The following is a 23,858-nucleotide window of genomic DNA, read 5'->3' on the forward strand; positions in this document are numbered from 1 at the left end:
ATAGAACCTTTTTCAAAATCTTTTGTAATGATTGTTAAATTTTCTCTAAAAAAAGTCTTTTTTTGAGATCAGTGGGTATCACGCATTGGAGAGCGACCGTAGGAACCTATAAGAGGTTAATGAGTGATTGCGCAGCTAGGGACGCAGTGGCGTGGTGGCAGGGGGCCAGGGGGGGCATGGCCCTCCATGAATAGGGGCGCAAACGGAGATAAGGGGGCGCCAAAATTGTTTGCTTGTAATATTTGGCTAGGAACATCAAAATTGATCGTACACGGGTAGAACACTTCGCTGTAACTTGCTGTGAACAATCTAATAACACTTGTGATTCTACAATCGAAGCATGTTGCGTTGCCATGACCCAATCAACATTTGTTTCATATGTTTTCGTGTTAACTATGTACGTGGCTTCATGTTTAGTACGCAGACTAACGAAAATTTTTTGTATGCCAAAAATGTCTTCCCTTGCGCACATCCTAGCAGCAATGGTGCCCATCTCTGCAACAAGGACTGCATGGTAAACTATCCTATCCAGCAATGTGGTTCAGTTTGCGGTGCAATTACTATTCTTATGGCAGCAGTTTTTGTACATGCTCCTACCTATTGGCAGAACGTTATGCAATCTGAAGGTCTTGTTTCAGGGCTTGAAAGTCAGTTCACCTTTAACGACGCAAAAGACATTGAAATAGACGACGACGAGGATCTCTCAGATCTCACAGCTATTTCAGATGTTTTCACTGTCAAGCTACAGAAAAAAGATTGCACAAAACCACAGTAAAATGAAGATCAGAAAGCAGGAACGTGTTTTCACATTACAGTACAATTCAACGATCAGAATTGTGGCGTGTTCGGTTGCCAGCAAGAAAGGTTACCCCTCTCAAAATGTCAAAAATGCTCATTGTTCGAGGTGTGGAGTATGCCAGCACATGTATCGTTGTGGTTGCACCGACGTTCGGGGAATCCCGTGTAAGCATATCCACGCAGTCCACATGAGACAGCCAAATGGAAATGAAGATCAGAGCTGCAAAAAATATTTCTATTTCTGGAAGCCTGGGAAACAAGACAAAGATTTTTCTGTTAGGTGTAAGTATCGTGTACTACAAACTCAATTCTCTCCAAAAAATCCAGAATAGAGCTGCAAGAATAACTACAAATAGTCCTTATGATGCTCCTGCTGTCCCTCAAAATCTTGGCCGGCCCTCAATCAGAGATCTTATCAAAAAAGGAACAGCAACGCTGACCTATAAGGCATTGAACACGCTTCCTCCTCAATATTTAGGGGAAATTTTCAGTAAATGCTCACATGAGAAATACTGAATCAAACTTGCAGATACCTCATTTAAGAACATGCACAGGCCAAAAAGCATTTTCATATCGCGGAGCAAAATTATGGAATGAGCTGAATAAGGAAACTAAATTGGCACCGTCCCTTGCTGCCTTTAAAAATTCCATATGAGAGGTACATTTTATTTCTATATTTATTTCTGTTATGCTCTTTTGATTTTAACTGATTGTACATTGTAATTCTCTTTAATTTAGGCTTTTCTGTTTTTGCACAGGTCGATTGGTAAAACAGTTATTTCTTTATTACTGAAATCTGTAAACCTGTATAAATATTTAAAAATGAAATATTTGAAAATGGAATTATTTGATCGTTATGGAAGATGGAAGAAGGGATCGGCGATACGTTCCCGATTCTTACGATTTTATTGGAAGCAGATTTAACATACCTAAAACCTACCTAAAATTCGCCCCAAAAATTCCAGATTCCACTCAGGCACCGTTTGTCGGCGTACATCCGAAAATCGACATCCAAACTCTACTGCGCATTTGAATACTGGCGCTGCGTAATTTATCTTGGGAGCCATATGAGGTATCTGCAAGAGGTATCTGCAATTCCCTAGCTGCGAGTTGCGCGGAAGGATAATCACTGCCTCAAGCTTATAAAATGCGTTCTCGTGTATCTTCAATCGCAATCGGATACTAGAAAATATTTTAAAGGTATTTGTTTATTTTTGCAATTGAGGCTTTAATTTGTTCGCCCGACATTTTTGGCTCGGTTTTTTGAGGCCTAATGCAACAGGACAGCTAGAGATACCTTTAAGCATTTTGTCTCCCAAACGGGCGAAATCTGTTCGGGAGAATTCAAATATTTGGCAGCTTAAATTTTCTCCCCCGATCGGGAGAATTTTCCTTTAAATGGCTATATTTTGGTCAAAAAGGCTTAGGAGCTTTGTTCTGATCAAATATTTGAATTTTGCATGTGCCAAAAAACGGGTGCTTATCAAAAAAATATGTATGTCACGGTTGGAAATCGCGAGCAGTTTGACTTTAATTTTTGATGACGTCTTTCGTGAGATGTAGTTATTGTCAATGCCCTCTAGAAAATTTCAGCTTCATTGTCCAAATGGTTCAAAGGTTTTTGTCTCTGAACTTTTGTCAAAATCAGCCAAAATTTCACATTTTGGGCTTCAACACAATTTTGCCAACTTTGACATTCAATAACTGAACAGTGCCCAGGTAATTTTCCATGATATCAATTCGAAATTTGGTGCCCAGGTAATTTTCCCCCCAATTAAGACATTTCTGGCATTAATTTTTTCACTAAAATTTACTATTTTTGAAGATATAGCTTGCTCTAAATGATCAGAACACTGTTTTAGAGGGTCCTCTAACTGTCTAAGAGGCTATCAACAGGGTATTTGAATGAAAACATCTCTTCAAATTTTCTGGAAATCATTTAACAGATATGTTTGCATTTAGAAAATAATAATGATAAAGCTTCCTTTGTAATATAGGTCCTGTACTAGGCCATTATTTAGAGGGTACTTCAAATAAAGTTTTTCCTTGCAAATCCCTTCCATTTTAAGACTCTGAAAAGTGGCATAGACAATTGAAACTGAATTCAAAATTCATGCATTTTTAAAGATTCATAAAATCTTTCATTTCAGAAAATTGAAAGAGTGGTTCTAAATTTAAAGTGACTTAAAAACCTCTGTTTTGCCCATGATTTGTAGAAAATTGCCTTATAAGGGATGACATTGAATGTGATGTAAAACACATAATCTATGTAACTACCACTGTCATTAGAGTATCAAACTGTAACCAAAACTTAGTTTAAAAGGATCTGAAAATGTTGTTAGATACTGTTTTAACAATGTTTTTAAATAAATCAATCAAGCAAATATCAATTGCATAATTGCAAAAACTTATTTTGTATATGGCAAAATTTGTTTGTAGTCTATCATTGCCAGAAGGTAATCACTATGTCCTTTAACTGCTGGAGGATGTCATCTTATCAAAACAATAGGCTTGCCCCCAATATTTGATCAAGTGTAGGCCCCTGCTTTGAGGTGAAAATAACGTTTCCAAAAGCAACCCACTGCAGCCTACCCTGATTCCGTCTTGCCTGTAAGGTTCCTTTAAACATGCAAGATTATTTAAAAAAACAAGGTTTGAAACTTGTTGTTTGAAATTTGACTTGTAGTGTTAAACCAAAAGGTACTCTCAAGTAGAGAAAATTAAAATACTGTTACTAATTTGATAATTAAATGAATTGAATGTACTAATTATTGGTTTTAGTGGTTATCATTGTTTTCTCTGTATTTTCTAAGTATGGTACAGGGAAGTAATGCCACTCCCACAGGTGAGGAAAACTTTTCAGCAGAAGGCACATGCCCCACCAGTGACCAGGAATGAGGGGGGGGGGGCAGAAGGCGATCCAACTCTTCAAAAGGGCCCAAAAATCCCGTGAAAAAAACAAATTTGAATGAAAAAGACCACATGACATAGCCAAGTCCTTTGCAAATTCACTTTCTTCCTCCATACCCCTTCAAAACTCTTGACACTTTGGAACCAAGGGTAGGGATAGCCTACCAGCATCCCTTGGCAGTCCAATTTTGTTATCGAACATCCTTAAGCTCACTGACTTGCTTGCCCTCATGGAGGTTGGAAATGAGACATAAAATACTATGGGAAATATTAATGATGAGATTTTAAAGAACAATGCTTCAATTTTACGAAGATACTTTGCTTTGTATTTTGAATAGAATTGTTCTCTGGTTTAAATTCTTATGCTTGTGTTTTATTGTTAAACTTGTTTCTAAAATTTTGCAATACCTTAACCGTCCTCATGTCGCAATGTTTTCAAATGCATAACAGATTAAACTATCGTACAAAATGATTAAAAAGGCTTATGAATAATTTCCTAAATCTCTATTGAGCCAAGAGCCACATATGTTGTAGGTATGTCTAATGCATTTTCTGGTCATCCCAACAAATTTATACTTTTCAAAATTTTCCTTGTCACCAATTTTTCTTTCCAGCTTTCAATAAACCCTTTAAAAATTCTGAGATTTTTGCCGTAATGATGAAGAAAAATTTATGAACATTTCCAAAGATCTTTCTGGTTTCTAAATCTATGCTGTAAATATTTTAGATGGGTTTTTTAAAATTTCAAGAACATCATATTTGTAAAATTTTCTTGCTGCTAAACATGATGGCACTTCATTAGGCCCATTAAGGATCTAAACATTATGGCATAATGGTAAAAAAAAGTTTATGAATACTTTCTAAGAACTTCAATCTAAATCGATGCTGGAATCATTTTAGATGCAGTTTCCAGCAGTTCCTATAATGTTATTCTTTCAAAATGTTTCTTCCCACACACCATGGTGATGGCCTTCATGAACAAGAACAGCCACCTCCGCCTTGCAAAACATGTTATTCTGCTATCAGGCAGCATTGACTCAAAACCCAGATTGTGCAAAAAGCTATAATCTGGTGACATGTTTTGGATTATTGGCAGAGCCCGATCCTCATTCTATCTAGCAGTTTTGGAATCTATATACATCACAAAAAACAGCTTTTGTGTAGACAGAACAAGTTCGTTTCACCTTAGGACTCCATTGGGAGCATTTTTAATTTGCAAGCAGCACTGATTGGGCAACCTTAACCATCCATCATTTGCTTGCGTTTCTGATTGGCCTATTTTGATCCACAACTTGGTATATATATTTCCTAGCTTAGCATTTTGATCTATGTTCTGATGTTCTATACTCTGAAGATTGTCAGATGAAAAGCTTTAGTATGACTCAAAATTGCTTTTTTCAAAGCCATTTTCATGAAACCCCCGAACAATAGTAACATTGTACCTCCACCTAATTTTAAATCACATTTGCCAACCCTAATAGAGTTGTACAATGGATGTAACTTTAGGGGGTGCCAAAAGAAGTTGGTGCCCCCCCCCCTGGTCAATTTTGAGCAAGCACGCCACTGGCTGGGAGTGCACTAGAAAGCTATACTGTGGAAAGTTTGCCTTTGTTATATTTTCTCTGCACAACAGCGTTTTCACTTGATATTTGAATTAGACTGTTTTCACCAGCAAATTGAAGTATCAGATTGGTTTCTTTATGTGCTTGACTTTTCCAGCAGCAGATTTGTATTAGGCACTTCAAGCTGTCAAGTAGTTAAACATAGCTTTGCATTTCAGTTCTGTGTTCTTCCAATATTGAGATTTTTAGAAATGCTCTGGGATTTTTAGAAATTTCTGTCTTTCAGGTTCAACAGAATGTACCTTCTTTCAAGAAAGGCTCTTGTGAAAAGAAATGCTGTTATACTCGGAGCAAGTTTAGCTAGCATTGGAACCGTTTTTGCAAGTGTACAACCATCATTGCATGAAGACATTGAAAAAAAGGAAAATGAAGTTGAAGGAAGATTTGGAACTTTGAAAAAGACACCATCATTTAAATTTGTCAAGGAATTGGTTGAAAATACTGGACTTGTTCGATTTGGCAGGGCTGCAGTTTCTGTGAGTAAGCATCAAACTTAACTTGATAAAATGTTAAACATTAAATATCCAAATGATGTTAGAGTTCTGTTAGAGTGACTATAACTTGTCCATGTGCATTTTAATCAGTGTTTAGTGCCTTAAAGTTCACAAGCAATTGATACTTGGCATTTCTTGTTATGATGGCACAACCATGCAGCTCTTTTCTTTTTTTCTGTCAGCTGAAATTTTCTGACATTTTCATGGCAAAAAATAGGACAGGCTTCCAAACAACGAATTCACAAATGTTATAATTAACATCAATTAACAAATACGTTTGTAACATGGATGCTTTACAAACTTTAAAAAATGTTTAGTTGAGGTGGGTTATGGTACAGTGAAAAGGTGCAGACCTACCTTGGGTCTTTTCGGTTTTATTTCTACTCGGGATATATTTGATCAAGCCAATGTTTTACTTAGCAAATTTTTTGCAAAACAATCCTTGCTTTGCAATAGATTGTTAATTATAAACCGCAATGAAATGACTTATGTTTATATCTATGTGGGAAATTGCTTATTATACCATGTCAATCATGGTGAAAAAATATAAGTTGCAGTCAAGAGTGTTAGACCTAAAAAAAAGTCACAGCACAGCTCAACTAGCCTTATAACCAACAGGCTAAGCTAAACTTGTAGGGTAGCCCAAGAGATCATACAAGTAGCAGAAAACCCAGGCATACAAGCTACCAGGATATTTGCCTAACCTAAAAATGTAGTAACCAACATGGAAGTAGGGTGCTGATGTTAAGCCACTTGGTTGATATAATAAAATAAATTGTCAATAGAACTGGAATAATGTAAGCAGAAAACTATATTATTAGCTTGATATTACTCATGAAGTAACAAAGTGATGTTTGACTACAGGACATATCTCATTACTGTTGGCATACTTTTAACAGTATCTATTTGCAAGCAAAATGTCTTGTTAAGATTGTATAAAGAAATTTCTGTAGTATAGAGAATGCAGAAGCTGTGTGATTATCTAGCAAAAGCAATGGCAGAAAATCAAATTGATATGGTACATCTCTTCAGGACTGTTGATAGTTATTGTGCTCAAATGGGGTTGTCGGAGGGCTCATTCTCCAACAAAATGGGTGGGCCATCCTTTGTTTGCTGGCAAGTAAGATTTGTTTTGCTTCCTATAGCTATGGTCCTGCTTCTCTTAATGAAGAATTGGTTACTTTCTACTTTGCCATTTTGATTTAAAGGCTCAAGCATACATCTTACTTTATTAATTTTACATGAAATATTATATTTTTTGCTTCAATCCTGTGATATATTGGTAAAATGACTACAAATTCTTATGAACACGGAAGTTTTTCTACAAGTGGTCCCTGTTTTGCAGGTGCTGTCAGTAATAATTGACTACAAATACCTTTTTTGGAAATATGAAGCTAATTCAGAAATTTTTAAAACAGAAAAGTCAAAGGTATGCTTGCTTATTTTACATTCATTCATTCAATCATTCATTCACTCATCCATTCATTCATTCATTCATTCATTCATTCATTCATTCATTCATTCATTCATTCATTCATTCATTCATTCATTCAGTTAAAATGCAAATTAATTAAATTCATTGCAAGATATGTCATGAGTGAAAAGGAAATGCTATTTAGGGAGCAGTTAGCTTTTGAAAACTGTGTGAGAAATTGTTGCAAACACTTCATCGACAAACGTTTTGTCCTGGTTTCTTTTAGGATGAATTGCAAATCAATTTTGTTTGATTTATGTATGCCTTCGTGCTTTTTTTGTTAGCTGGTTTGTTTGTTTGTTTGTTTGTTTGTTTTTAGGGTGAAATAGTTGCTATCAAAATTTTTTGCAGAGTCTTGATCAATATTTAGAAAATGCGTTTCTTGTTTGATATGGTAGTAGTAACTGTTTATGAGCTTTGACTTTTCACTATGATTGCAGTGTCACTTGAGGTCTGCAATAAGGCTCAGAGATTTGTGCTGTGTGAATGGAGGCATTTTCATCAAAGTAGGACAGCACCTTGGAGCACTTGATTATCTCCTTCCGGCAGAGTACGTAAATACCATGAAAGTTTTGCATACGGATGCTCCGCAGAGCTCATTTGAGGATGTTATGCAAGTGGTGGAACAGGAATTTGGGCGTTCATATTGTGAGCTATTCAACAGTTTCTCTGAGAAGCCGGTCGGGTCAGCTTCACTTGCGCAGGTGTGTGAGCAATTCGCATTTAGTTACCTTAAAAGAGCAAGTTTCTACTGCAGTTGATATGAGTTTTCGTTTGTTAAAATTTGTTATTACCAAAGCCGGTTACGTTGTGCCATTACGGTGAAAGGCCTTAAATATAGTATTCAGCACTGCTAATGATGTTTACGATGTTTCAAAGGCTTTGTTTTAGGTTCACAAGGCAGAGCTAAAGGATGGTCGTACGGTTGCCCTGAAAGTGCAGCATAAAAATGTATTGGCGCACTCTCTTATTGATACAGCTACGCTTGAAGTAAGTTTCTGTTGAAATTCTGCCATTTCTGCTGAAATTCTGCCATTTCTGCTGAAATTCTGCCATTTCTGTTGAAATTCTGCCATTTCTGTTGAAATTCTGCCATTTCTGCTGAAATTCTGCCATTTCTGCTGAAATTCTGCCATTTCTGTTGAAATTCTGCCATTTCTGTTGAAATTCTGCCATTTCTGTTGAAATTCTGCCATTTCTGTTGAAATTCTGCCATTTCTGCTGAAATTCTGCCATTTCTGCTGAAATTCTGCCATTTCTGCTGAAATTCTGCCATTTCTGTTGAAATTCTGCCATTTCTGTTGAAATTCTGCCATTTCTGTTGAAATTCTGCCATTTCTGTTGAAATTCTGCCATTTCTGCTGAAATTCTGCCATTTCTGCTGAAATTCTGCCATTTTTGCGTGAAACAGATTAATTTATTTCTATAAGTTATCGATATTTTGAGAAATCATTATCATTCCCGATTACAGGGAACATCGGCAATTTTTATGGTTGTTTTTTTGTCATTTTTTATTTAAAAGTGTATCGAATAGAAGTCACGTATACAACAATTCGTGACAGCGGGTATAGTAGGAACATTTTTGCTCCACGCAACTGGGTGGTTGTAGATAAAAACTATTGCAGTAAAACTTTGAAGTATAAACTCCTTTAAATCAGGTTGCCTGAGAGATCGTAGCAAATACATTCAACGCTATTTCTCTATATCCAAATTTCTGCCAATGCCTGGCCTAATTCTTTTTACAACCAAGACTTGAAAAAAGATTTTTCTTCCTGACAGCAAATTTAAAGAGTCAAAATTTCTTGCAACACTTTAACAGAATTTCCCTCGAAACTTTAGCAAACTTGCAGCCATCAGTGATTCTTCAAGTTGCTTAATCTGTTTAGATAGTTGTCACAAATTTCACGGTCCACAATTTTTTATCACAGCTATAAATAGTCATAATAACAAGTTGTTATTTTGGCCCATATAAAAAATTATCGAATATCAATCATTTTTTTGTACTGTGTTAGCTGATCAAGGAGAACTGAACACAACATTCCTATTTCTTTTTCAAGGATAAAGTTAGTAAATCTGAAAAGTCCTTAGATTTAATTTCGCATCATTACCAGCAAACTAGACATAATCAAAGTACCGATGTGTCTTAGGTCTATGCAGACTATGGGTTTATGTTCGCTGTTCATTTGCATCATCAAATCAAGAAGTTCACAAAATATTTAAGAATACGTCTTTATGTTTCAGTGGTTAGAAAAAAGATGCTAAATCAGGGACAGTGTTAACTGGAGTTAACTTGGAATTAAAATTGGAGGTCCTAGACACTTCTTCTCCTGGGCTGCTCTAGAAAAATTTATGAAAATGCTAATATAAAAATATTATTGAAAAAGGATGCATTTGCGTAGGTTTTTGGGGCATGTACCTTATTTATCAAAATCGATGTGACAATATTGACGGTCTTTGAGGGTATGGGGTGTTTGAAGGAACCGTTTTGACGTTTGAAAGAACCAGTGTGATTTGAATGAATCTTTTGGGAGTTTAAGTGAAATTTTGGATGTTTTAATGAATCATTTTGATGTTTGAATGAGCTGTTATGAAAGCTGGTTATTACCGGTGCTTACTCAAGTCTTCTTTTGCGTATCTGATTTGGTTAAGAACATGTTCAGTAGTATTTATCTGGTAATGTCTTCTTAGTTGAATAGTGATCGAAATAATACTGCTCGAGTGTCATTTGTTGACAAGCCATGTTATTTCTCAAGTCGTTACCAATATTTATTGCATTTATCGTTGTTATTTCTATCTTTAAATGATAAATTAAAAAAACTGAACATTATAGATAAGGAAACAGTTTCTGAACTGTTATGAAATGAAACATCGAATTTTAGCCGGACCTGATGATCCGCAGACATGGCAATAAGTTGGACTTATCTGTTACTTTTCAGTTTTTAGTAGCAGTTGTGAAGAAGTTGTTTCCAGACTTCCAGTTCACGTGGCTTGTTGAAGAAATAAAACGAAATTTACCCCTTGAACTTGACTTTTGCAATGAAGGAAAAAATTGTGAAATGCTTGGAAGGATGGTTAGCAGATTTCCTTACTTGAAAGTAAGTATGTCAATGAAATTGCTGAAATCATTTGCTCTTTAGTAACATTTCGTTCTCTAATTTTTTTAGTATTCCGTAAATATATTTTGCTTAGAAAATGATATTTCTGTTAAAATGTTCGATTTGCATGCTTTTCTGCGTATGTAATGTTTGCATGCAAATAAAGTTCTGCGTATGTAACTGATTTTTCAATCTGTATAGCCTTTGCACTGCATTATTTACAGGATTCGAATATGTAGCTGTCATTTCCTTGTTCTAGCATGATTAAATGTGGAAATAAGTAAATGTTTATCAGTAAATGTGATTATGAATGTGCTGTGATAATGTCTTTGTAGGTGCCTAAAATTCACTGGGACTTAACGACAAGAAGACTGCTGGCTATGGATTTCTGTGAAGGTGGCAGAATTGATGATTTAGAGTTCATTGAAAAATCTGGTTTGTCAAAGATAGAGGTATGAAAGTTTTCGAATTTCATGATTAAGTTACCTTAATCTCCTATCCTTCATCTTTTAAAACGATTCTCAATTGGTACAATTTTCTCCCGAAACTATATGTTATTTCGTATTAATCATACATTTTTAGGGGAAGTAATGCTAATTGAATGCCACTAAACCTTTCACAATCTTTAGATTCAGCCGTCATCATTTGTCCTGACTGTCATGTATGTCACTTATGTATACATGTCATATATACAAAGAGAGTCTATTATTTTTTTGCTGGGATATGTATGAATATCTAGGCGAAAGCTGTATTTTTAGAAACTTCAGATTCAAATTAGGAATGGTTTTAAAAAGGAAGCTAAGGTTTTCGCCAACACTGTTAACAGCAGATTCTTAAAAAACCAGTTTAAGATTTTGGAAACTACTGTTGTCATTGGATTTGCGGTAATTAGGATTTTAAAGCGTGCGAAACCTAACGTGTTAAAAGTAGGCAGGATTGTAGATTTGTCTGTCATGTTATGTATATATGACAATTTTAGATCGAAACACAAACCCGTTGTTCCAAAAGAAACTGACTGTCTCAGACGAAAAGTTTTCACACGGGGATCACGCAGATCGCAAAGACTTCTTACGTCTGCTTCAAGTTCTTAAATTTTTTTGCACATTCATTTTAGAGACATCCAAATGCTTACAGCCATTTCATACTATTTCAGATCTCCAGTAAGATTGGCCAACTTTACAGTGAGATGATATTTGTCAATGGGTATATTCATTGTGATCCACACCCAGGAAATATTCTCGTTTCGAAAAACAAGCACAACGAGGCAGAAATTATAATGCTTGACCATGGTCTATATCAGGTTTGTCTTTTCGTCCCTTTTATCATCTTGAAAATCATCTGTTTTGCAATGTGTCTCCCTTGTTTATATCAGAAAAATATTCTGTAGAACAAGGCTGACTGCCCATCCATTCTATACTTTTTTAGTCCTATTTTAGTTTTAGTCCTTTATACTAATTCTTCGCTTTAACGCTGAATAGGTCATTTCCAGCATGGTTGTTTCCGCAGACAAGAATTTTGCTGTTAATAATATATCGCATGTACTATCTACAGCCTGTTCACATACATTATGCAAAGAAGTTTTGATTCTTCGAGCTAGTAAACTGAGTGCAACCAAAACTGCAGTCAAAGACAAACTTGGTATACTGACTCCATTGAAAGAATAGAAGAGTTTATGTCTACTTTTAGCGGTGCTATTCTACAAGTCATAGATTGCAACTAATAGTTTGCAGTTCACGATTGCCGTTCATCCATGGCAGTTTATCGATTGTTCATCGTAAAGTAGATCGATAAGTAGTATGGCAGCCTACTGAGCTAAGTGGCACTTTAAGCTATTGCCTTAAGAATGCTGAAGCATTTGCTGTTAAAGATCTCTTCACATATGTACTTCATTGTCGGTGACTTGCTTATCTTTTCAAATACTGCTGCAGGAAAATCTGCGTCAAAGCAAATAATGAGAAGCAGCAGGGCCTGTTTCTGTTTCTTACTTAGCTTTGAGGCTGTAAAAAGTTTTTCGATTTCAGGCAGCTTTTCTTCGTCTTCGTCTTCCGTCGCTTGGTAAGAGAACCTGCTTGAAAGCCTTTGTTGAAGACTCTTCTTTTCGAGCTGCTCGAGGCGACACATTGTCAAATCGAAGTCTGATATGAATTCTGATGCTTCCTGGATTTCTTCAACGATTGGCGAATTCCCTGTTGTAACCCCATCACCTTCCGTCCAGCTTACAGCATGGTTAATGCAGCCGGTTGGCTTGGTTTTTGACTGATATGCATTTTGGTGAAACTGGCTTGATTCCCGACTCAAAGTCAATGTAACGTTTCCGGAATAATCTAACCTCTTACCTTCTCTAGAAGCAGCTTCTGGAAACCTTGTGTATATGCTTTGGTTTATGCTTGCAGTCAAACTAGAGCTTGCTCGCATGTTTGGGCTTGGCCTTGGGCTTGGTCGTGGGCTTGGTCGTGGGCTTGGCCTTGGGCTTGGACGTGGGCTTGGTCGTGGGCTTGGCCTTGGGCTTCTCATAGAACCCTTACCTTTGTCGTTGTTCAAACGGCGACGTCCAGCATTTCCTCTCGCCAACATTTTGACACTTGCTGCTAGGAACCTACAAAAAATAAGATTTTTGTTAAAGGGCATGTGTCTTGAGCATGATTGGCTTATGCAATACAATTATCTTTTTTGTTTAGTACAAAGCATGGAATCGAGGGTGAATGTTTACTACAGTAAAAATTCAAGAAAAGGAAATGAAAGGTCACGAAACAATGGAATTCCACTCCAAACGCTTTTATTTTATTAGCCAACTGTTAATGCGACATATGCCCTATAAAATGGCTTCCCATTCATTTGGTTGATTTTTCGTTTTTCAGTTTTTCGAAGTCTTGTAGGTCGTGTTTTTGGCCGTGTTCTCACTTTGCTTCCTTTAATGACATTAACGGGGCTGTTCCTTGTTAAAGTTTGTTGTCAATGCTGGCTTCTTGTTTGTTTTTGTTTTGTTTGTTTGTTAAAGTTTGTCAGATCTTGTTTTGCGTAACATCGATAGGCCATCTCTCTCCTGTTGTTGTTGTTCAGTTCTGCTTTGTCGCGTCTCTGATGCCAAAGATATTAATGCGATTGGAATATATAACAAAAGCCGGGCAAATCACCGCAATTTGATATTTACAATGCACCATATTGAAATTTGATAATTACCGGAATTTATCGGGACACAGTTCTTTTTATACCAATAGCAAAGGGGAAGAATTTCTTTATGAAAAATGTGTCTACATAAGCCATTTTTTGCATTGTGATTCTACTTTTCTCTCCATAATCAACTCCCAAGCTTTGCTGACAACTCTACTTTCTTCCTCTCTTTAACAGTCTTCACACGAATCTCATTAGGCTTGGTATATTTCAACTTAAGGGTTTCTATATTTTAACTTTGTGGTTCCTTATCAGGGCTTCTTTATTTCAAGCTATATTACTATATTACAAACCAAGTTTTTTCAAGAAAAACCCTTCAGCGTAGAAATTAGTTAGCATTGGCTAAAGGAATGCCGTATTTTCTGGGTGTAGAGTTTCGCTAGTAGCTCGTCAAATGATTTTTAAGATTTTTTTAAATTGCTTAAGATAAGGAGCTTCATAACATTCATAGGGGTTCCATTCCAAGCTTCAAGAGCACTGTAATGAAATTTTTATTTGTTTTCTAAATTATATCGTGGAGCCTAGTTAATTCTAAAAATCTGGTGCTATATCTTCAGATTCTGGATCTAAGAGAGACAGTGATCCAAAGGTTCCTTCCATAGATTTTTTTGTACACAATAATTGATCTCTCAAATGGCAGAAATTAATAGATATAATTGATAATTATGGAAATTGCTCGAATTGGGGATTTTGAAGAAGTCCTTATTTATTAATGGGGAAAGTTACATCTTCCTTCCACAGTACATTTGCACAGCGCTAATGCTTTGCATTAAGGGTCTATAGACACTGCAAACTGAAACCCAATGGTGGGTGTTTGTTTTTGTTTTTATCAATGAGAGATCCTCTTGTATTTATTAATGTCCCCTTCAACGGCAATCTCACATAATTACTTGGTTTTCTAAAATCTTTGATATACATATTATTTAATTTCGAGCGCTCATCAGCAGCTACTCCATTGTTCTTACGGTAATGGCCAGTGTTCATGTATTCTGTTTTCCTCGAGTTTCGACCTATTTTGTTTAGCCATTTCCCATTCAGTTCCTCCAGTGCACAAGAGTTTCTCGACGAAAGTGGGGTCGATTGTTCATATGTATCATCAGCATATAGAGTTGCTAGATCTTCGGAAACCTTTTTCAAAGTCGTTGATATATATGAGCCCAGACATGATTTACTGTTTTTTGTCGTTTCTGGTGTGTCTGAAAGCTAAAGCAATGCAATGCAGTTGTATCACAGTATGAATCAAGTTCTTCACCGACTCCTCTCCGCATCGAGGCTCGCTGTGCGGGAGGCTCGAAGAACTCAAAGCGGAGTCTTCTTCAATTAGTATTTCGGCTATAGAACATCCTATCTAGCATGCAGATACCGAACTTATCACACCTAATTGTCTTAACGATTACTGGATATTCAATGTGGCTTCAAATTGCAAGCAACACTTGTTCAAATGCAGTGCTTGCTTCGACTTTGTATCGACAAATATACACTTATCACTTTCAAAAGTGCTCATAATACTTTCAAGTCGAGTTTTTGCTTTTTATTATTGAAAGTATTTTCCAAATGTTTTCATCTCATTAGAACAAGCATCTAAATCATGTCAGGAGATACAGCATACTGTTTTGTAAAATTACGTCCATCAGCTATGCTTCCTGGCCTCTTGGCGTATTCCGGTCCAATCTTGGGATATAGATTGGCATTATCGTGCATTATCGTTTCATATTCCACGTGAGATGCTTGTTCTAGTTACAGAGATACGTCCTACGTCACAGCAGATCTTGTGGTTATGCTACAACACGAATTCTGATTAGCTTTATAGGTGAGGTGTGAACGATGTTAGTTAACGCTACACTTTCAAGCTAGATTTCTTTAACCAAATCGTTTGCAGAAAAGGGCAGCTTCTCATGTCGATGCCCTACTAGGTCACTAAAATGAAAGTTTGAAGAGTTCCGGCGGCTTCTTCACAACTGCTACTTAAGTTTTTTCGCCTCATTGATTTAGCTACCCGAAATAAATCCGTCGCCATCTTGCTTTAACAGTCATCGTTAGTTATATATGATAATTTTTTCCTGTTTTTTCTTGAATCTTTTTCCAGGAATAATTTATGCCAGAGTTTTTTCTTACTTCTAATATACAACCTGCTCTTAGGACATATTGGGCATTTCACCGTTTCTTAGCTCGGCATCTGAACGTCAAAAGCCTTGGCCATTCAGTGACAGTTATTAGTCCAGAGGTCAACTTTTTAATTCGCTATGCTTGATTTTGTTTCAATTCAAACTGAAAAATATATAGGTATTTCTCTATGTTTACCTTATACCGTTACTTGCAGAAAACTCAGCTTTTTTATCACTTTCTGCTTTTTGTTTTTTTAAAATTCGACTGAAATTGAAAGGGTGAGAAAACGTATATTAGTTTTGAAATATTTGTTAAGCTAAATGAAAGACAAAGCTAACGCAAAGATAGAACAACAAACCCGGTTTGAGAAACAGCCAACTGTGTAGCTAATGCCAGTCGTCGTTTAACGTCGATGTCGTGTTGCATAAGAACACTTCACCCTGCTTCACCTGCATATCGCTACACAGCAGGTTAATTCCGGCAATCTACCCAGTGTTAAGCCTCGTTTCTGTTCGCCTGTCCTTGCACTGCTTGACACAAGAGTCATCAATAAAAATTATTTTTGAATCGATCTAGAAACGATCGAGATGCTCATTTACTCATATTTAGGTTTTCTTTAGAATCTAATCATACTCAGGTTGTCTTGTTTATGTACAAATTTTTTATAGTACTCGAAGATTTATCCAAGCTACGAACTTACTCCCTGCTTTATCCCAGCTATCGCTTTTAATGAGTAAAACATGCCTGACTCGACAACATAAATCAGTTGACTCGACTTGTACTTGTAGTTAAACCCGCGAACAGTTGTTAAAGTTTTGTAACATTTTCGGTATATATTTCATCTCTTATCACTTTTTTCATTATAAGCTATAGATTTTGTATTTCTAATGCGCGTGAAACTGTTTGATGATAACATGAACTTAGGACTTGTTAGGAATTTTCTTACTTACTATTTAAAATGGCAAATGAGCTTGAACTGCATAATGAACTGATATTTTGATTTTTATCGAAGAAATACGAAATTATTTCTAAAACAAGACAGGTGTTGAAGTGGGGTAGTGCTGTTTTAGCGTTTTGCAGTAGTATCATCCGAGTTTGCCTTGTTTGGAGCACTTTCTCTAAAGGCAATAGTTTGGGGGGCTAACCTCGCATTAATCACATTAAAGGGGCTGGCTTAAGATGACGTCATCTAATTAGGCAACCTTAACCTGTCTTTTTGAAGGTTTGATTATCAAGGTCGACATATTTTATCTCCAGGTCGACGGCGTGCATTTCACATTAGCGATAATGTTGTTCTCTTTGCATTCCTGTGAAGATTTCTTCTTGTACAACATTGACCTCGAGCATTCTGGTATATAATTATTAACCTTAATCGTTGGATGCAGCGCAAATAACCGAGGCAGTTTATAGCGAGTAGCCTCGTGAAGGTACCAATAGAATTAATGCGTATTCGTTGTGAAATGTCAGACAAAACATACGAGATGTTTACCTTTTTGGTCCAGTTAAGTACATTATTAGATCCCCTCACTGCTATTTTTCCTCAATATATTTGTCAATGTTTTGGAGTTTTGTACGTATTGCAGATGCAGATAATGTAGATGTTAAGTTATGGAATGCAGAACTGTTTCAAAGTTACTGTTTTGCATAACCTATTAAGTTTTCGACAGAGAAACACCTGCCTTTAAACAATTATTCTATTTCGTAGATATCGAGGCGCGCTTTTGATTGAAAGGAAGCCTTTTTGATTAGTAAAGAAAAGATAACTCTGTTTAATTTTCAAATGCTTTATTTTAATCCTCGCTGCGACAAGCTCTGTTTCAAGCTAATCTATTCACATTCAATGTTGTCACCGTAAATTTTCCTTGACTTGCAGAGTTATAGTCTATACATCTGACACGATTGACATTAAAAATCTCAAATATCAACAAAGAAAAATGATAACAAGAGTAAACCTGTTGCCAAAGATAGTTATGTATGTAGAATACTTTAGTTTAGTAGTCCTTTCACGACCCGTGTCGGTCTTCAGTGTTGTTCCGATGGATAACTTTTTAGGATTTAGTTTGAAAAACTCTTATGAAAGAAAACGAGCTTGTTTATTCGATTTTTAGCACACAAAGGCAGTTTGTTGCTACATGTAGCGCAGGGTTGTCGTTGCTAGGGGTGCAAAAAAGTTAGGGCCAAGAGAGGTTAAATAAATGTTGAGCTTGACTTATTTGACACACTCAGTTATGATGAAGTAATCGGCAGGCTTGCTGACACACCTATTGCTAAGAAGGCTTCTCATGCACTAAAAATCGTCCAGTTAGTTCCTTTAGATTCTGAAGATATTATTTATCAGTCCTATTGCGAGTATTGCTGTTCACCACAGCTACTGATTACTAATGACTATGACTATCCAATGTTCGAAATGGATGCTGGTTTTTCTCTGATCGACTATTTGAAATCAGTAAAAGCGATGTTGCAAAAGTCGCATATTGTTTGCCGTGTCTTTCTGCGTTTTAAAAGCTGCGCATGCGCTTGATGACGTCATAGTTTTTTTAGAGTCACTACCCACAATGAAAAATGAAGCTTTTGTGGCAGGCAGCTAGAATGACGTGCCCTACTGTCTTCTATTTTTAAGACATATGCAGTGCGATGTCTCATTTGTCACTATTTGCAAGATGTGCTTTCAAATATTGGAATGATTTTTCTTAGCGACAAGTGGACAAAGAACACATACCTGTTCGGGGTTTATGCAGAAAGAGTTTTAAAAGTGCCAATATTTTTCTGTATTCTAATTTCATGTTCACAAGGCTCTTTTGCAAGGTGAAAAGGTCTTCTGAAAAGGCTAGAGTTTCTCCTTGATAGGTTGCACGAACTGTAGTCTTTATTTCTCTATATTGACATCCTTAACAGAAGCTTTCCTTTTAAATTTTACAAGTTTTCAAGGTTGCGTTCTTCCTTCTAACAGATCATTGAATGGCAGTATTTTAAACTTTAATTTAGTTCCTTTAATTGCTTTTATTACCTTAGTTTTATTTTATTTGTAGACGCTGACAGACGAGTTTCGAGTGACGTATTGCAAACTTTGGCAAGCACTGGTCCGTGCAGATGTGGATGCCATTAAGCACCACAGTGACGCCCTCGGTGTTGGAGACATGTACGGCCTATTTGCCTGCATCATATCAGCGAGATCTTGGGATGCAATTACATCAGGCATAGATAAAACGTCATTTTCCAAGCAAGAGGTTAGTAAATCTTTTAAAACAGGTTGTATCAACCAAGCTCTGTTAGAAATGCTATAATAAGGAATTTTGTTACACGCTTCGATTTGGCGCATTGCTTCATCTTCAACGAACTCCGTGCAAATCAACTCCGTTGTGCAATTTAAGTGCATTCGAGAGGTCCTTATAATGAAGCCACTTTCATTAAAATGCGGTGACTTCCATGGAGTTGGACGATAAATTTGATTAGTCAGCGATTCAGCTAGACGAAACAGGCCCGTCCAATAATAAATGGCACCAATCGTTGACATTGTCGACCAAAATTAGAAAAAGCGGTTTCTTTTTGGTGAGGAAATGGCTCCCCCTAACAAAACATCTGAATAGGTCTGCGAAAAACCCCTCATTCCAGGCAGCTGGAAGCAGATCGGGTTTTAGGGCCCCTTTTAACAGTCAATGTAGCAAGTATTGTTTTTCGTAACAATTCCTGGACCCAAGTGATTTTTCCTCGCAAGAATTGATTACTTTTTCCGTTTTTTTTCGTTTTTATGTTACTCGTATTTTTACGTTTTCTTTTTTCGCTCATGGAAACAGTTTCAGTAAAAGTACTATAAGTCATCGAATTAGCCCATCTGGTGCTTATTAATGTTGGGTTCTTTTCGATAATTTCTGATTCAAAGAAGAGGGGAGAAGAGGGAGATATCTGATTTCCACCATACATACATTAAAATTATTTGGATTTCACCAAACAAATAGCTCGTTTTCTAATAATTTCTCTATTTTCAAGTTCACTTTGAGCAAAAAAACATTCTGTATAAGAATATTTTTTGGCAATAAGAACATTAAGAGAATGTTTCAGTTAATTCTTTTTATCGCGTTTTTTCATTGATTATACGTTTTAATAAAAAATTGGTTTTTAAGAAATTTTGAAATTTCAGATGAAAGAAATTTTGAAATTTCATTACTGAGCTTTTCAAACAAAGAATGTAATTATGTTTTGTTTTCAGAAGTTATTTTCCACCACGCAGAACAGCTGCGTTAAACTGTTTCACTGCGTAACTAATTTTTTCTGTTAATGCCAATTAGAATGCATCCTAGGCTTCAACAACTGCTATCATAGCCTAAACTGGGACTCGCATCTATGCGACTGAGTTCATTCTAGACCTTTCTTTAAAGAAATGCGTATTGCTTTATAATGCCAAGGTTGGTCGCAAGAACATCCTAAGAAAGTTTGAGTACTGACTAAAACCATGTTTTGTAAAAGTTGGCATGTTTGGCTTGGGGCTCATTCGTAGGTAGGCGCATAGTCCAGAAATGTCCTCAACCTTCCTCCGGTCAAATTTTTCCCCGTCAAAACCTTCCTCCAATTTTTCAAGCAATCAACGTAGTCAGGGCGTGGCTAGGGAGTGGCTAGGCCATAAGGGGTGACAGACGCAATAAATCGAGACAAAGCTGTGTCTGGGTCGATGGTTATTACCGCATACGACAAAAACTTTGCTAGAAACCAATCACATTACAGCTCAAGAATAATATCTCTTATTGAATGTCGAATAATAAAATAGATTGAAAAATAGTATAATATACATTGAAAAATTTTAAAACATGGAACACGAACAGCATTCTCTTTTCAGATATATTTTCTGGCAGTAAAAGGGCATGGCCTAGAAATTTGTGTCTGTTCGTGCCACCATTCACCATTCGACTCTGCCACACATTCAATGTGTGTTTTAAAAGCGCAACAAAGAAACAAGTGCAAAATAGGTTGTCTCAACTATTTTTTAAAATTCTATTTTACCAAAACTTTCCTCCAACCTTCTTTTGTTTCTCAAACCTTCCTCCGGTCAATGACCGTGCGACCGTAATATTTTCTAGACTCTGGGTAGGGGCTTTTTATAATTTTCACTTCCAGGGTAAGGGCTAATTCGAAGATGGTTTATATTAGATAGGGGAGATTCAAGGGTTTACGGTAGATTTCGATTTTTATACAGCGCGGAAGCCTTACTTCGCTTTGTGGATTCTATTTTCAAGTTCTTCGAAATATATGAGGGCAAAACGCTGACAGAAACAATACGAAATAGTCTAAAAACTGAAAGTTGTACGTTGAGACGAAAAACAAGTTTCCAAGACAAAACCTACCATTCACGTGCTAGAAAGCTGCTCTCCTCTGGACAATCATCCAAATAAAATACCAGACACTTTGATTCGATGAGACGAATGAGACATTCCACAATGGTAGTAGTCACGGGACGAAACCCTACCCAACTTTTGCCACTCTTTGCGATTGTTTATTCGCGGCATGGTTGCAGTCCACAAATTTCCTAAATCAACATGTTTGTTAAATTTTTCCCAATCGATCTTTTGTCAGAAAACATCTTCCTACTTGTAGGTATTTTTATCAGTATTCAACACCCACGACTTCTAAACTGATCTTCAGAAGATTGCTCACGGGATACCAAAGTCTTTTGAGGCCTCTTTTATTCAGAACACTTAATGCCGCGATGGCCACACACTCGTATAGTCTTTCTCAGAATTTGCAAGGATGAAATCCACAAGAATGCACTGTTCTACCGTTCAAGAGGAGAGTATCTTGTCAGGACTATTATAAACATCCACATCAACGTTCATTCGTCCAGATTCTAATTTTGACTTACCGGGGAGTTACTGCCGGATTGCTGCCACGATAATTTCGATATTCTTGAAGTAAAATTTTTTTAGCCTGAATAAATTTTTGCAATTGCCACCATTCTCCCTTTCTGTTTATCAATCGTTAATGCTAAAGCTTCTGTATTAAGATTCTCGCGTAATACAATATAATATGAATGAATGAATATAATACAATAACCCTTCCTTGCAGATGAAAGAGATCCAGAACTTTGCAGTCAAATACATACCTGAGATAACGGAGATACTGAATCGCGTACCAAGACAAATGATTTTACTTTTAAAAACCAACGATTTGCTACGAGGAATTGATTCAAAGCTGTCAGCAACGAGGTCGTTTGTGACATTGTCCAAGTGCTGCTTGCGTGCAGTTAAGGAATATGACTTATCAAATTGCAATGGTCTTTTTTGCTGGTTTAGTGTTCAGCTGCGAGCAAAAGTTGACGAAATGAGAATAACTTTGTACCAAATATCAATGTCTTCTTATGCTAACCAGTTATCAGGCATTTTGACGTTATTTATTTCCCCAATCAGGAAAATCGCTAGGTTTATTTCAACAATTTTCATCCTATAGAATGTTCCACAAGAAATTTTTACTTACCAATTGTATTTTTATGTTATAAGGAAAAACATTTGTAGCTAATTCTCAAAGATTTCCATTTCTACATATTTGTTACATATATGATATCTAAAAGATATTAAATTGATGAATTTGTACATAAAACGTATTGGTCAGACCATGTTAGTTTTATTTTTACTGACAGTCAGCCAAACTTGAAAACATTTTCAAGGATGTGATTTGCTTTGCTGTTAAATTTACATTGGGATTCAGAGGCACATATTTCACGCAAGTGCTATTCATCATCAGGCCAATGAAACAGAATTTCGAAAGCTTTCGTGAAAACCTAGGAAAAGGGTGCAATGTTTGTCTTCATACTGTCTTTGAGGTTTTAGCTGTGTAATCATAATTTCTAGTCTCTTTGGCAGCACAAAATAATAGCATTGTCAGAAAAACACAGACATAACCCCTGAATGTTACATAAAAGGTGTCCAAAAGTGTGTCAGTGACAATAGTCTTTGAATTATTAAATTAAACATTTTCAATTGAAATCATATTGAAAATTGTACAAAAGTATTTTCTTTAAACTAAAAAAGGGTCTGAAAGGTGCATCAGATGTATTAAATTTGCAAATAAATAAAAAAAATCAAGGTTTTAGTCCTGCTCAAAAAATTGACTAGCTTGTCCAAATAAAGGGGTTACTCTTTTAAATCATTCCCTGCATGCAGTGTGTTTGGTCCTGATCCTGGATTGATTTCCTGCTAAAAGTTCTTGCCCAACCGACACACTTTGCATTTATTATTCAAAAGACCAGCCTAATATCGTACAGCATGAAAATACAACACAGTCAACTGTACAAGACAACTGCCGCTTAGCATTCCGGTTGCGCAAGACACTTTAAGCAAGTATTCTAGCATTTAATCAGCATCTCAGGCAACTGTTGGGTAACTTAAAAGGCTAGCCAGTAATTTAAAGTTGACAAATGTTTCTCTGAGTTCTCTGTCTTTTCTGGTTTTCTTCAGGGCTTTTAGGTCTTCATCGTGTGAATTTTTTTTAAGAATTTCCAAAATCCAAATTTTTCTTAAAACTTGGTTACATGACTAACCTTTAGGTTTCACTTCACAGTTTCACTTATTCTTATTTTTCTGCCCAGCTTATACCAGGTCTAGTTGTTCCATTAGATGTAGACTTTCTTTATTTCTACACAACGGGTTTCTTTTAGACCAACTCTTAAAACTTATATATCCAAATTATATATCCTCATCAGCATACATTTGTGGAACTTTGAAGAGTACTCTAAATGTCATATCCTTGAAGTTGAAATGAAGACAAAAATGATATCCTTCTACCAGGAAAAATGAAAAATGCTGATAGATGGACCACACAAAGACCACTAAGCAAACAAAAAACAATATATACATGCCTAAGCAAACAAAAAAGCCATATATGCCTATTGCCTTATACGGTCATTTTTTGGAGCAAGACAAGTGTCTGGTATCAAATTTCCTGTTGCTCAAAATGGATATGTCAAAGGAGCCGATTAACACAAGAGCTAATTAGAGCCTTCCAGAATGTAAAACTTGATTACAGCTATCAATTGATGGAGCAGTATCAAATTTCCTGTAGCTCAAAATTGATATATCAAAGAAGCCGATTAACGCAAGAGCTAATTAGAGCCTTCCAAACCTTAAAACGTGATTACGGCTATAAATTGACACAAAAGCTAATTTGAGCATTTCTAACTGAAAAATGTGACAACCCAACATCC

General features: G+C 36.3%; 2 protein-coding genes across 5 annotated transcripts; one reads left to right on the forward strand and one right to left on the reverse strand.

Moving 5' to 3' along the window:
- The first annotated feature begins 695 nt into the window (after positions 1-695).
- On the forward strand, positions 696-23,783 carry LOC135693319 (aarF domain-containing protein kinase 1). Of its 3 annotated transcripts, none has more exons than XM_065211771.2 (10): positions 696-1,080; positions 5,557-5,806; positions 7,170-7,253; positions 7,739-8,002; positions 8,190-8,288; positions 10,235-10,393; positions 10,729-10,845; positions 11,547-11,693; positions 18,700-18,897; positions 21,725-23,783. In XM_065211771.2, exons 2-10 carry the CDS (start codon positions 5,567-5,569, stop codon positions 22,103-22,105), a joined length of 1,689 nt encoding a protein of 562 aa, XP_065067843.2. In that variant the 5' UTR covers positions 696-1,080; positions 5,557-5,566; the 3' UTR covers positions 22,106-23,783. The 3 variants fall into 3 exon arrangements, with proteins under 3 accessions (XP_065067843.2, XP_088967134.1, XP_088967136.1); XM_089111008.1 differs by lacking the exon at positions 696-1,080 and adding an exon at positions 1,842-1,998; XM_089111010.1 differs by lacking the exons at positions 696-1,080; positions 8,190-8,288 and adding an exon at positions 1,842-1,998.
- On the reverse strand, positions 11,916-17,197 carry LOC135693338 (uncharacterized). Of its 2 annotated transcripts, none has more exons than XM_089111011.1 (2): positions 17,160-17,197; positions 11,916-12,989 (listed from the first exon to the last, which is right to left on the reverse strand). In XM_089111011.1, exons 1-2 carry the CDS (start codon positions 17,180-17,182, stop codon positions 12,218-12,220), a joined length of 795 nt encoding a protein of 264 aa, XP_088967137.1. In that variant the 5' UTR covers positions 17,183-17,197; the 3' UTR covers positions 11,916-12,217. The 2 variants fall into 2 exon arrangements, with proteins under 2 accessions (XP_088967137.1, XP_065067857.2); XM_065211785.2 differs by lacking the exon at positions 17,160-17,197 and adding an exon at positions 16,029-16,151.
- Positions 23,784-23,858: the final 75 nt, after the last annotated feature.

This window comes from Rhopilema esculentum, chromosome 10 (genome assembly GCF_057945365.1).
Source record: "Rhopilema esculentum isolate cy_ngs chromosome 10, ASM5794536v1, whole genome shotgun sequence".
NCBI lineage: Eukaryota > Metazoa > Cnidaria > Scyphozoa > Rhizostomeae > Rhizostomatidae > Rhopilema > Rhopilema esculentum.

Bases quoted from the DNA above. Each gene is read 5' to 3' on its own strand.
- LOC135693338 (XM_065211785.2), bottom strand. From the start codon at position 16,096: ATGCAACACGACATCGACGTTAAACGACGACTGGCATTAGCTACACAG. The intron at 12,990-16,028 runs GTTTGTTGTTCT...TATTTTTTGTAG, and splicing joins TTGGCTGTTTCTCAAACCGG to GTTCCTAGCAGCAAGTGTCA.
- LOC135693319 (XM_065211771.2), top strand. From the start codon at position 5,567: ATGTACCTTCTTTCAAGAAAGGCTCTTGTGAAAAGAAATGCTGTTATA. The intron at 5,807-7,169 runs GTGAGTAAGCAT...CCTGTTTTGCAG, and splicing joins TTGGCAGGGCTGCAGTTTCT to GTGCTGTCAGTAATAATTGA. The intron at 10,846-11,546 runs GTATGAAAGTTT...ATACTATTTCAG, and splicing joins CTGGTTTGTCAAAGATAGAG to ATCTCCAGTAAGATTGGCCA.